General features: G+C 57.3%; 1 protein-coding gene across 6 annotated transcripts in view; it reads right to left on the bottom strand.

The window, feature by feature from the left end:
• The window catches only part of NTN1 (netrin 1), a 174,775-nt gene that overhangs the window by 47,838 nt on the left and 114,213 nt on the right, over positions 1 to 12,724 (bottom strand). For all 6 annotated transcript variants that reach the window (XM_045889867.3, XM_054511059.2, XM_054511061.2 and 3 more), the window contains one exon: positions 688 to 837. In XM_045889867.3, the coding sequence (XP_045745823.1) occupies positions 688 to 837 (150 nt within the window). The remainder of the gene's footprint in view (positions 1 to 687; positions 838 to 12,724) is intronic.

Here is a 12,724-nt window from a genome sequence, read left to right as displayed (position 1 = left end):
TTTCTGCTCTCCCTTCTGGGTTAGGTCAGCCCTGCACAAAGGAATCAGGAAGGCCAGGGCCAGGGCCCGGCTCCCAGCCAGGCCTGACTTCCAACCAAGGCTAAGTCTCCACCCATAATACCTGGTACAATCCTACCAGTTATAAAACATTAAGTCCCTTCTGCGCCAGGGCCCCTGAGTGGCCCCTGTCCTCTAGTTCCAGCAACAAAGGGGCTAACAGCTGGTCCAAGGGGCCCCCAGGACTCTCAGGGGAGCCATCATCGGTCATAAGGGCTGTGAGGGGGCCACACCTGGGAGCCTGTAGGGTCAGCCCCTTCTGCTCCGAATCTGCCAGGGTCCGGGGATCCTGGAATGCCCACCACAGCGACCATGGCAACCCCTGGTACGAGGCCACCCCAGGTCTGGGAGCCAAGGCGGAACACGGGACTAGGCCTCAGATAGAGGAAAGGGGCTTGCTTCCCCCTGGGAACGGGAGACTCAGTCTTTATCAGGACAGAGGAGAAGCAGGCTGCCTATGCTGAGCTCCCAGCTGCTTCTGCAAGAACCCCCCAGGCTTGGGGGTCTCGCACGGGGTCCCACATGGAAAAGCGCTCAACCCGCTGGACGTCAGCGGGATTCAGAGAGGACTTCCCTCCCCCACAGCCCAGCCAGAGCCCGGAGGAGGGAGGGGCGCCTGGCACCACGTACTTATGCAGGGGGCGATGGGAGAGCGGCTCTGCTGATAGCCCTTGGCACAGCGGTTACAGGTAATGCCCGTCACACCGTCCTTGCAGGGACACTGGCCCGTGGTCTGATTGCAGGTCTTGCCGGCTGCGCCCACGGGGTGGCAATCACAGGCTGTGGAGGACACACGACAGGAGGGTTAGAGGGTGGCGGGCGGGGGCGGGGGGTGGTCGGCCCCTCCCTCGCGATCCCGCCCCGCCTCAGGGTGCCCCATGGACCCCCACCCCGGCAGACGGGGGGAAGCGTGGGGATGAGGGAGGCAGGCCCAGTCAGGCCCCCCCCCACACACATATTCTAAAAGCTCTGATCACGGGCCACCTGCCTCCCTGGAGATGGGGACTGGAAGTCAGAATGGACCACTGTGAAAGGCTGTTGGGCAGCCGCGAAGTACGGCAGGGGAGCCCCTCCAAAGCCCCGAGGGGAAGACAGGAAGGAAGGCAAAGCCCTCAGGCCGATCATAAGCGGAGGGGTCTGACTCCCCACAAGGTAAGTCTGTGTCTCCCCACTCCTCTGCCCCCAGGCCTCCTTCCCTCCCCTCCATGTTTGGGATGCAATACAGCCTTGGGGTTTGCCAGGTCAGAGGGGGTGGCCAGGGAGGTGAGACCCGCCAGGCTGCCGCGCCCGCCCTGATTTGCAGCCAGGAGGTCCGAGGTGCCACCAGTAAATTGTGGCACCAGACCACAGCAATCACCTAGTTAAACACCCTGATTAGAAGTGTAGAGAGCAGCGAGGTGTGAAGGAGCCTCCCGGGGCTGCACAAAAAGGGAGTGGCCATGCTGGCAGGCGGAGGCCCCCACAGAGCAGGCCCCGCACCCCTTGTCCTGGTTCGGAACAGGCTAGAAAGCTGGGGTGGCCCACCCTGTGTTCCAAGGACATGATCCCAGGGACAGAGTGGCCAGAGGACTTTGGGGGGGGGACATCCCCACTGCTATGGACTGAAGCCTTATGTCCCCCCAAATTCACGCTAAAGCCCTAAACCCCAGTGTGGTGGGGCCTTCGGGTAGTGGTCAGGTTTAGAGGGCGTCGTGGAAGTGGGCCCCCTTCTGAGAAGAGGAAGAGCGAGATCTGCTGCACAAGCATCCAGCAAGAAGGCCCCCCCCCACCCCAGGAAGCCGCCTTCCCCAGACACGGGATGTGGGGTGCGCTGATCTTGCACTTCTCAGCCTCCGGAACCGTGAGAAATAAAACGCTTGCTGTCTAAACCACCCCGTCTGTGATGTTTGTTATAGCAGCCTGAGCATCCAAGGTGCCCACCAACCCCGGGGGGCTCGGGCAAGAGGAGCTATGCCCGCACAGAGGGGGCACCCGAGTTCCCGGCCCAATCCCGCTTCCCGGAATCCAGGGTGGGCTCAGGGTGCAGGTAGGGGGAGGCAGGGAGGATGAAGGGGGCAGACAGGCAGGCTCCCTTCCACTGCCCACCCCCTTCCCCGGGGAAGCCCGGGTGTGGGGCGCAGAGGCAGGGGGGTGGGGGGCGAGCCATCTGCCGAAAGCTGCTAAGTGTTTCTGCTCCAAATGGGGAGACAAAGCATCCAAGAACAGAAGTGTGAGCAGAGCATCCAGCAGAGCGTCCAGCCAGCACTGCCCGATGAGGCACGAGCCCGCCGGTGAGAACCTGGCCGCCCCCCGCCCCCCAAAGTTGGCCCGGACTGGCCCGGACGAGGAAAAGTTGGAAGCAGGAGGCAGAAAGGACAGGAATGTGAGGAATTGTTTGTCAAAGTGGTGTCTGGACATGTGGAAGCTTCTGGAAGCTCTCTGGGTGGGGGTCCTGGCCGTGGGCGCCCCCCCCCCCCGGTGAGGCTAGCGGAGGGCAGGGGACACGGGCCGGGGACGGAAGGAACGGGGGTGGCGCACGGGCAGCCCGGGCTGGGGTGGGGTGGGGTGGGGGGGGTGGGGTGGGGGGCCATCAGCAGGTTTCTCCTGTTGCAGGATCCACGGGAGGACAGTGGGGCTGTCCCCGTGTTGTCCCTGTAAGCAGCAGTAAATCCTCCTGTTAGGAACATGTCTTCTTCAATTTCCCCTAAATTCAAGTTCATCCCCCGCTGGTCTGGTCTTGCGTTCTCTCTTCTCTCGTGGTGAGAAAAGACTCAGGCTGGGGACGATGCTGTGAGGAGGGGATGTCTGGAGAAGCCCTCTGACCTTTCCCTGCACCCTGAAATCCCGCTCCTGCGGTGGGAAGGCGGATCGGGCCTGGGCAGCATCTCTGAGAGGGCAAAAGCACCACAGCATGGGAACCCGCTGTCCCAAGCCCGGTGGGGCCACGGGGCGCCGGGCGGATGTGGACACCCAAGGCTCATGCTAGCTGACCTCCCATGGCCTGCTTTGCAAGCCTGCTGGTCATGCTAAGATTCGTGCCAAGCCCTCCCCCCCTCCGTGCTGACGGAACACAGCTGTGCGCCAGGAACTTCTGGATCCGAGCCCTTGGCTGGGAGGAGGTCACCAAAGGTTGCTTGGGCACTGAGGGGTCAGAGCCGAGTCACCCAGAGGCACAGGTCGTCTTTCCCGAAGCAGGAGCGGTGCAGAGCAAAATCTCGGGGCGCTGCAGTGGGCGGATGGCACTGTCCTCGCCCGTGGCCCCTCGCAGCTTGGTGACCTGTCAGCCGCTTGGGCTGGCGAGCCGCCGGGGCCGGGGGGCGGATAGCCAGGCACCAGCTGACGGCGGCTGGGGACAAGGGCCATCCTCAGTGATGGCGGGGAGCCGGCACGTCCTCTGGGCCCGTCCTTTGATTAAAGAAGGGGATGCTTCGCTGCTGGGTTTCCAATCTTTCTCCCCAGATTTTGCAGAGACTGTGAGCCCCTGGCCCCCTCGCCTGGTCTGACAGAGGCAGCAAGCAGGCTGGCTGTGTTTCCATGAAAAAATCCCTGTTCTGGGAAGAGAAGCCATCGGGGTGCCAAAGCGGGGCGGGGGGGCCTCCAGCACAGCACCACCACCCGAATGCCTGGGAACACCTGAGCATATCCACACATCGTCCCCTCGGGTCCTCCCACCCGCCTGTGGAGTCCGCACGACCACAGAGGATGAGACTGCAGGCTGCCCAGGAGAACCCCAGGGGAAGGGAGGCGGTAAGGGCCTGATCTCTCAGGGCATCACGGAGACCCTCACCCACTCCGGACAGCCCCCTCTGCACTTCTTGGTCTAGAAGGAGAAATCCCAGTTTACCTGGCTTGGAGGGCTTTCTGTTACCTGGGGGCCAAATGTAATCCCAACAGACTTGCGTTGCACTCATTCTCGATTCCAAGCAACAGAGCCCCAAAGCAAGGACCTTCCCCCCAAAACCCACATATAGGGAAAGCCCAAGTTATGTCCTCTATGCAAAGAAGGGTGAGCTTCCAGGTGTGAGGACAAGTGACAGGTGACCATGCCCCACGGTGGGTTCCTCTGCAGCCTGAGACAAGACAAGCACCTGGCAATGTCCAAGGAAGGGAGTCTGAGCCCACCAGTTACAAAGGAGGCTCCGGACCCCGGCCCTTAGGGAGAGAAAGCCAAAGGGATCCCGCCATATTCATTCACCCCAGAAACACACCCAGACATGCTTAGACCCACACACATAGACCGCACAGGCTCACCTGGGACCACAGCGGGCAGGGCAGTGGAGGGGCGGGGCCGAGCAGGGGTGTGGGGGGAAGTGCAGATCTTCCCCCGGGGCAAGGGGTCTGGTGAGGGGACAGGGAGAGAGCCTCCCTAATCCTTCCGAGAACGGGGTCTGGGGCAGAGCGCCTGCCGCCACTGGAGGGCCATCCGGACTCCTATTTCCCTGGAAGTCAGCCACTTTGTCGGAGGAGGTCAATCCCTGCCGTGGCAGGTCACCCTGTGCTCATGGGGCAGGCAGCACCTGGTCATGGGAACCGATCTACCCGAGGGTTTTTCCGTCAAGAGGAAGGGGAGACCAGACGGAAGCCCAGGGCCCTGAGAAGGCAGCAGGGTTAGGTTTCTCACGCACGCGGCGGGCTGGAGTGCCTCCCGGCGCGGAGGGGAACCTGGGCCGTCTCTGCCCTGGGCCATCAGTCAAGGACAGGCGGCTCAGGGCACACGGACGGTTTCCTAGGGGCTGCGGCACACCCAGGGCTGGGCCCGTCCTGCCAGGACCGCTGTGTGACTCTGGATTAGTGCCTTGCCCTCTCTGGACCACAGGTGGCTCTTCCACTTTAACAGTCCATGCTTGGTGTCTATGGCTTCAAGGTCTCAGGCAGCACCCCCACCCCCCCACTGCTAGAGGTCACCGCAGTCCTGGCCCGGAGGACACGCTGCCTGGTGCACGAGGCCTTCCGTCCACACCCAGAGCCCTGGCAAAGTTGACCTGAAAGGCAGACAGTCCCGATCCCGGGCTGCTTGTCTCCAGCACTGCCTCTCCCAGCTTCTCCTGACGCCCTCCGCCCTGGGTCCCTGAGGATGGGGCCGTCCCTGACGGCCTGCATCAGGAGAGGATGCGTGTCCGAGGCCGGCCTCCTCCACCACAGCTCACACAGTATTTGGAAACCCATCCTGGATTTCCTCCCTCCTCTCAGGAGATCTGGCTACTTCTCCTGCAGGTCTGACTCCAGGGGTCCCCGGGGTCAGGCAGGACCCTCCAGGGGACATGCTTGCGAGGAGAGGGGAGCTGCCTTGGCACCCAGACCCCCTGGAGCTGCTCCAGGTGGGAGGGGAGAGTTGGAACAACCCAGCACCGACCCTGGCTTCAGAGGTCACCGTGGCTCACATACTTTCACATCTTGTGCTAAGCCTTGACTCAGCATCTTCTTCCCCAGGCCCATCGCTGGCAGATGAACAGCCTGGGGGTCCTGAGCATGCTGTCAGTGAATGTGGCTGCTCCCCAGAGCCGACCGTGGGGCCGCCTGGGGCTCCAAGGCCTGCAGCTCATGCCCAAGGCCATGTCTGCCTGTGGTGCTGGGTAAGGGGGAAACATCCTTCTCTGCTTCTCTGGGTGCCTGGATGCCATCCACAATGAAGGTAAAGGCAGGCAGGACCCTCCGAGTGAGCCAGGCTGAGCTCCAGCTGCTGTGGAGGGTCAGGGAGGGAGGGGAGAGGTGGTAGGAGTAAGGAGGAGGGAGGAGGGGAGGGGAGGATGAAGGAGGAAGGAGAAGGAGTAGGAAAGAGTAGAAAGGGGAGGAGGGGGAGGAGGAGGAGAGAGGAGGGAGGAAGAGTGAGAAGAGAGGAGGAGGAGAGATGAGGAGGGGGGAGGAGGAGGGAAGACGGGAAGGTAGGATAAAGGAAGGAGAAGGAGTAGGAAAGAGGAGGAAGGGGAGGAGGGGGAGGAGGAGGAGAGAGGAGGGAGGAAGAGTGAGAAGAGAGGAGGAGGAGGGGGAGAGATGAGGAGGGAGAGGAGGAGGGGAAGGAGGAGGGGGAAGGAGGAGGGAAGAGGGGAGGGTAGGATAAAGGAAGAAGGAGGAGTAGGAAAGAGGAGGAAGGGGAGGAGGAGGAGGGAGGAAGAGTAAGAAATGAGGAGGAGGAGGGGGAGAGATGAGGAGGGGGAGGGGGCGGAGGCAGTGGAGGGAGGAAGGAGGAAGAGGGAGGAAGGGAGGACCGTCAGGAGGAGGACTGGAGCATGCTCAGTGCAGGTGAGAGTAGCGCATAAAGAAAGAAAGGGTCAGTGTCTTCAGAGAAAATCAGGTTCAGATCCGAAGGGTTCCCATGTCTCTCGTATGTGTGTCCGGCCTCTAGGGGGAAGCCCGGTGGGAACCCCCTCACCCAGAGGTGGTGCTGGGAGAGGACAAATGTCGGGCACTAAGGGGTGTCCAAGAACCTGATTTTTCTCTACTCCCCAAAACGGGGTGAGGAGGACTGGCCACCAAGAAAAGAAACTTGGAAGCTGGCCAAGGCTGCTGGGGTGTTCCCGAATGGAGGGGACCTGATGCAAGGTGGCAGACCGGCAGGGTGGGGCTCAGGGAAGCCAGGCAGGAGGAGGAGCGGAGGGGGACTGACCCGAGGGGGACTGGTCGTCAAGTGAGCTCAGAGCTGTGAGTAACGGGAGATGGGGAATAAAAGGTCCAAAGACATGGTGTCAGAAAGCCCTATGGAAGAAGCTTCTAACCATCATCATCATCATCATCATCATCATCATCATTTCATTTGCATGGAGCAACATCACCTTTTTTGCTGTACAGTTCTATGGGTTTTATCGCACATGTAGATTCCTGTAACCACCACCCCAATCAGGATATAAAACATTCCAACTCTCCCAAGAAGTCCCTTGTGTTCCTCTGTGGTCAGCACCCCCACCCCAACTCCTGGTGACCACGGATCTATTCTGTCCCTCTAGCTTCACCTTCTCAGAACGTCGTATTCTGGGACTGTACGGTATGTACGATGTATGGATGTACCATATGGAGTCTTTGGGACTGGCCTCCTTTACTCAGCCAAATACATCTGAGATGTGTCCAGGCTGCTGTGTCAATCAATCGCTCTTTCATTTTCATTGCCCAGTAGTGCTCCCTGGTACACAGACTACAAGGTTTTTATGGCAGATCTATGTTTAATTTTATAAGAAACTGCAAAACGGTTTTCCAGAATGGCTGTGCCATTTTGAATTCCCACCAGTGGTGTATGAGTGGTCTAGTTATTACACATCCTCACTGATGCTTGGAATTGTCAGTACTTTGTATTTTTGACATTCTAATAGGTGTGCAATGGTATCTCATGGTTTTAATCTGTATTTCTCTAGTGACTAATGATGGTTCATATATTAAATTGCCATCTGTGCATCTTTGGTAAGTACCTGTTCAAGTATGTTGCCCATTTCTAACTGAGTAGTCTGTTTTCTTATTGTTGAGTTTTGAGAGTTCTTTACATATTGTGAATCACGTCCTTTGTTGGGTATGTGATATGCAAACATTTTCTCCCCTCTGTGGCACGTCTCATAGAAGGAGCATCTTAAAAAGTAAGCCAGATGCATCACTCAAGTCTCTCCTCTCCTGACTGCCCCCCCGCCAACCATGACTTCCACTGCTGTTGGAATGGGGTCCTCCTCCTGTCCACGCTCCCAGGAGCTGGCCCTGCCCCTGCCTCAGCTCCCTTTCCTGCTTCCGGATGCTGGTACTGCACATTCCTCAGCTTCCTCTTGCTCCTCACATCACAGGTGTCGCCTCAAATGTTCTGTCCTCAGAGAGGTCATCCCTGGCCACCTAGCAGAGCGGCTCCCCACCTGCCACATCACACTCTCCTACCACCCTGTGTATTTCCTCTACGTGACTCACAGTCCATATAATCTTCTAGTTACTTTTTCTCCTTTGTTTACCATCGACCTCCCTCCAGGAAGTGAGCTCCAAGGGAGCCTGTCTGCCTTGGTCACCACTGTAACCACCCCTCTCCTGCATGCAGCAGGTGCTAAATGATCACTTGGGCAGTCAGTGCACAAACTCAGGCCAAATCCCCTCCCTGGAGGGAAGAAGTGGGGCAGCAGGAAAGATAATCCCCTCACATCCTAGATCATCAGCAACCTCCATGCGGAACACTCCCCACTCCTAAATTCTGCATGCTCCCGAGGGAGCGAGGATAATTTACTTCCGTAAATTATGCACAAACCGCATCTCAGCTGTCTGTCTGTGTCCACCTCCTCCGCAGCTATGCTTTCCTTTCTCCCAGCAGTTGCTAACAAGGCACAAAAGAATAAATGTTTCAAGTTGCACTACCTCGCCTCTCCCCTGCCACCTTCAGATCAAGGTGCAGACAGCAGGAAGTAGAAGGGGAGGGGAGCCCCGTAATCCCAAGCTGGGTTATTTGACCCTCCGTGATCTAGTTAACCATAGCCTTCCTGCACCTGATTTACAGCTGAGGCGAAAGGCATGGGTCCTACAGATGGTTCCCAGAGAGAGACTGAGATGGGGAGAGACAGTGTGTGTGTGTGTGTGTGTGTGTGTGTGTGTGTGTGTCTACACGCGCAGGCTCGGGGCAGGTGAGCAGGGGCCGGACAGCACCACAGTGGGGAGGCACCAGAGCACCTGGGTCCCGTGTACCAGGGCAGTGGGGACCAGCTTGGAACTTGCATCCCTCTCCCCGCCCCAGGCCGGTCAGGAGCTCCTGGGAGGCTGCCGGACCTTTCTTAGTGGCACTTTTAGATGTACTTTTTTTTTTTTTAAGATTTTATTTATTTGACAGAGAGAGACACAGTGAGAGAGGGAACACAAGCAGGGGGAGAGGGAGAAGCAGGCTTCCTGCTGAGCAGGGAGCCCGATGCGGGGCTCGATCCCAGAACTCTGGGATCATGACCTGAGCCGAAGGCAGACGCTTACACGACTGAGCCACCCAGGCACCCCTTTAGATGTACTTTTGCATGCACACAGCCCGTCCCCACCTCTCCACTCAGCGTTTCCACAAGCAGCTGCTGGGCACTCATCTCTGCTGTTCAACTCGTGTGTCATTTTTGCTCCCAAAGCAAAATCCTTTGGCGATAAACCCTTTATGGAGAGTGTGCAACAACATTAGGGCAAACACCGGGGCTGAGCCCTTCCAGTGACAGGGGCCGGTTCCCCCACGTGCCACCACTCACTGAAGGAACTAAGGCAACCAGTCTCTGCTCCGTGCACATGCGGCCAATGGCAGGGGGCTCTGGTTACTGGATCTTCTACTTGGACAAAGAATCCTAAACGCTAACAGGTATGGAGTGCATGCCCTGTGTACCTGGGACCTCTTCTACACCATCTCATGTACTCGACACCCCCAAGTAAAATGCCCTCCATTAACTAGGGGCAGCTCAGAGATCCGAGGGCTTTTCTGCTCAAGAGGAGGGCCCTGGAGACCCCCCAGGAATGTCCGTGTGGAAACGGGTTGAGAGTGGGTGACACCTGGGGGGTGGGGAGAGGCAACTGGCTGGGGTGCCAGGGAAATGAGACACAGAGCTGAGCCTGAAAGACCCCGTTTTAGAAGCAGGGCACATGTGTGGGTCATGGGAGCAGGGGACTCTCTTGACTTGTAAAGACCCCAGAACAACGTCACCTGCACCCAATTTCCCGGCTCTGCCCACTCTTCCAAGCTCCAGGGTCACAAACTTCACCGACACAGGACATTGTCCCGTTGTTATCAGGGACCCGTAAAATTCTGAAGATTTAAAAAGAGCACGCAGGACGTGGAATGTGGAAGCTGGCCGGGACTCAGAGACCATAAATCTGAACACGATTTCACAGATGAGGATACTGAGGTCTAGCGAGGTCACATGACTTGCCTGATGCTCCACAGGCTTTGAACCTGGAGCCAAATCCGGAGATCGGGGTCTGTGACCCCCACAGTCCCCAGGGAGCAGGGGAAGGATGTGGCAACGGAGACCACAGATGGAGCTGGCTCTTCCGTGGGGGAATTTCCTCTCCTTCCGACTTTCCCTCTCCCCCGTGAGTGCTGGGCCAGATCGGCCCCCTGACAGAGCCCACTCCTTGTGTTGTGGGCTCTACCCTCTAAGCTGGGAGCTGATGCAGCCACTGAGTGCCTTCCTCCCTAAGATGGCCATGCTTTTCCCTGCACTCCCAACATGATCACAGACCAGAAGTAAATGTCACATGGGACCCACAGAACAAAGGGCACTCCTGAGGTTTTTAGGCTTTAGTAGGCTCCTTGGACATCATCTTAGAGTCAGGAAGCAGTGTGGGATCCCAGGTTCCTAGCTGCGGTGTGACTAAACCCTCAAATGAGAGGGAGACAAACCATGAGAAACTCTTAACTCTAGGAAACAAACTGAGGATTGCTGGAGCAGGGGGGGGGGGATGGGGTAACTGGGTGATGGGCACTAAGGAGGGCACGTGATGTGATGAGCACTGGGTTTGGCTTTTTTTTAAAAAAAAAGGTTTTATTTATTTGACAGAAAGAGAGCAAGCACAAGCACGGGGAGCGGCAAGCAGAGGGAGAAGGAGAAGCAGGCTCCCCACGGAGCAGGGAGCCCAATGCGGGGCTCGATCCCAGGACCCTGGGATCATGACCTGAGCCAAAGGCAGATGCCTAATTGACTGAGCCATCCAGGCGCCCCAAGCACTGGGTTTTATAAACAACTGATGGATTACTGAACTCTACATCTGAAATTAATGACGTACTATATGTTGGCTAATTGAATTTAAATTAAAAAAATAACATTGGAATTAAAAGGAACTTCAAAAATTAAAAAAAAATAAACCCTCAAATGATCCAATCTAGCTTGCACGCATGCAAGCATGTGCGTGCACGCATGCAAGCATGTGCGTGCACGCACACACACACACACACACACAATCTAGCTGTGATAACCATTCAATCCTATGCCTTCCTCTGGACACGAGATCATCAGGATGCACCAGTTAAGCTCCCAGCCGGCAAAATATAATTAAAAAAAAAAAAAATTTAAACAGGGGCGCCTGGGTGGCTCAGTCGTTAAGTGTCTGCCTCCGGCTTAGGTCATGATCCCCCCAGGTCCTGGGATTGAGCCCCATGTCCAGCTCTCTGCTCAGCGGGAAGCCTGCTTCTCCCTCTCCTACTCCCCCTGCTTGTGTTCCCTTTCTCACTGCCAAATAAATAAATAAAACCTTAAAAAGAAAAAAATTTTTAAACAATCCCGTCCCACCCAATTTCCATCAAGAGAGCCTTAAAAAAACATTTAAATTCATTGACAATAAATCCCCCCCGCCCCCCCTCCTCATCACCTGCACTCCTTATTCCCCAAGTGCTGGGGTCTCATCTGGACTCATTCATTGAAACGGAATCTCTTGGGGGTGTCAGCTTTTCAAATCTCCAGGAGATTCCCAAGGGCAGCCAAGGGCGAGAACCGGTTAGAGAGAAATAGACCGAGGATGCCCTTTAGTGAAGGTCGAGAATCGAGGTGGAGAAAGACACGGGGAGCCCCACACAGTGGTCAGGGGGCCCGAGGGGGCGCCCTGAGGTGTCCACTTCCTCCCTGAGCTCTGACAGAGCTGCTGGAAGAAACAGGGGGTGGCTGGGAGCCTCGGGCGTGCACTGGCCAAGACAGCCAGGACCAGTGCCTGCCTCTGCCGGCCACCGCCTGCATCTTCCGAGCACCCGGACACCTTCTTGGCGGCCTGCATTTCGGCCATGCTGACCGTGGCCTTGAAGGGGTGGGGGTGCCGGATGCAGCGGTTAATTTCTTAACTCTCATCGCGATTCGGTTCACGGGAGACTCCCGGAATGTCTTTATCCATCACAGATGGTTTGGGAAGATGATAAATTAATATCGTTCAGATAGAGACATGGCTGGACTGATCAAATAGCACCATCTTCTTCGCGGGCCCCAAAGAGAAAAAGAGCCCCCGAGTCCATAAAGAAGACAAATGGTAAACAAAACCGCCTATCTTTTGACAGATTCCAGGACGAGTATAGCTCACCAACCATTCTGCGGAGAAAAGGGAGAGATTCATCTCATCGGACTTTGTATAGGACAACAGCCCGCGCCATAATGAGGCCTTCCCAGTGCTGGGAAATCGCGCTGAATAGGCGCGGGCTGCAGCCGCCTGCGTCCCCGGGCACGTTTATTACAGCCCTTTGTATGCACCAGCCCGGCCAGCCCCGGGTTGGTTCTAAACCAGGGGAGGGGAGAAAGAACCCAACGAATTTGTTGCTATGAAACTTCCCCAATAACGTTTGGAATCCGATGCCCTTGCTCCAAGCTGTTCTTGTCTGGGTCCACCCCTGCTCTAAATTGAGCAAGGTCGGGAGCCCAGCCAATCGCCAGCAGGGCCTGGGTGGCCTCAGCCCCTTGCCTGGGGCTCCTCCCCAGGCCCTGGGAAGTCAAGGGTAAAGAGGGCCCCAGTGGCCATTCCCAAGCACCCTCGGGTCAACTGCCAACTTGAGTCAAGATCCTCTGCCAGTTGTCCCAGTTCCCCAGTGAAATGTCTCTGAAACAGAGCAAAGAAGGACATAACCGAAGGCTACAATGGGGCTCTCCCGAGATCAGCCCCAGGAGGCCGGGGCCTGGGGTGGCTGCATGCCTAGGGGACTGCAGAAGCCTCTGAGCGCAACCCACCAGAGATCAAAATGCTGGGGCCAAATGCTTCCAGCAAAGGAGATGTTTCCTGAAACAGACCCACCCTGAAGACAAGG

The sequence above is a fragment of the Mirounga angustirostris genome, unplaced genomic scaffold (assembly GCF_029215605.1).
Source record: "Mirounga angustirostris isolate CCGP_5_RB_7025 unplaced genomic scaffold, mMirAng1.0.hap1 SCAF_17, whole genome shotgun sequence".
Lineage (NCBI taxonomy): Eukaryota > Metazoa > Chordata > Mammalia > Carnivora > Phocidae > Mirounga > Mirounga angustirostris.
Note: the sequence above shows the minus strand (reverse complement) of the source record. Positions and strands in the feature narration are given on the sequence as shown.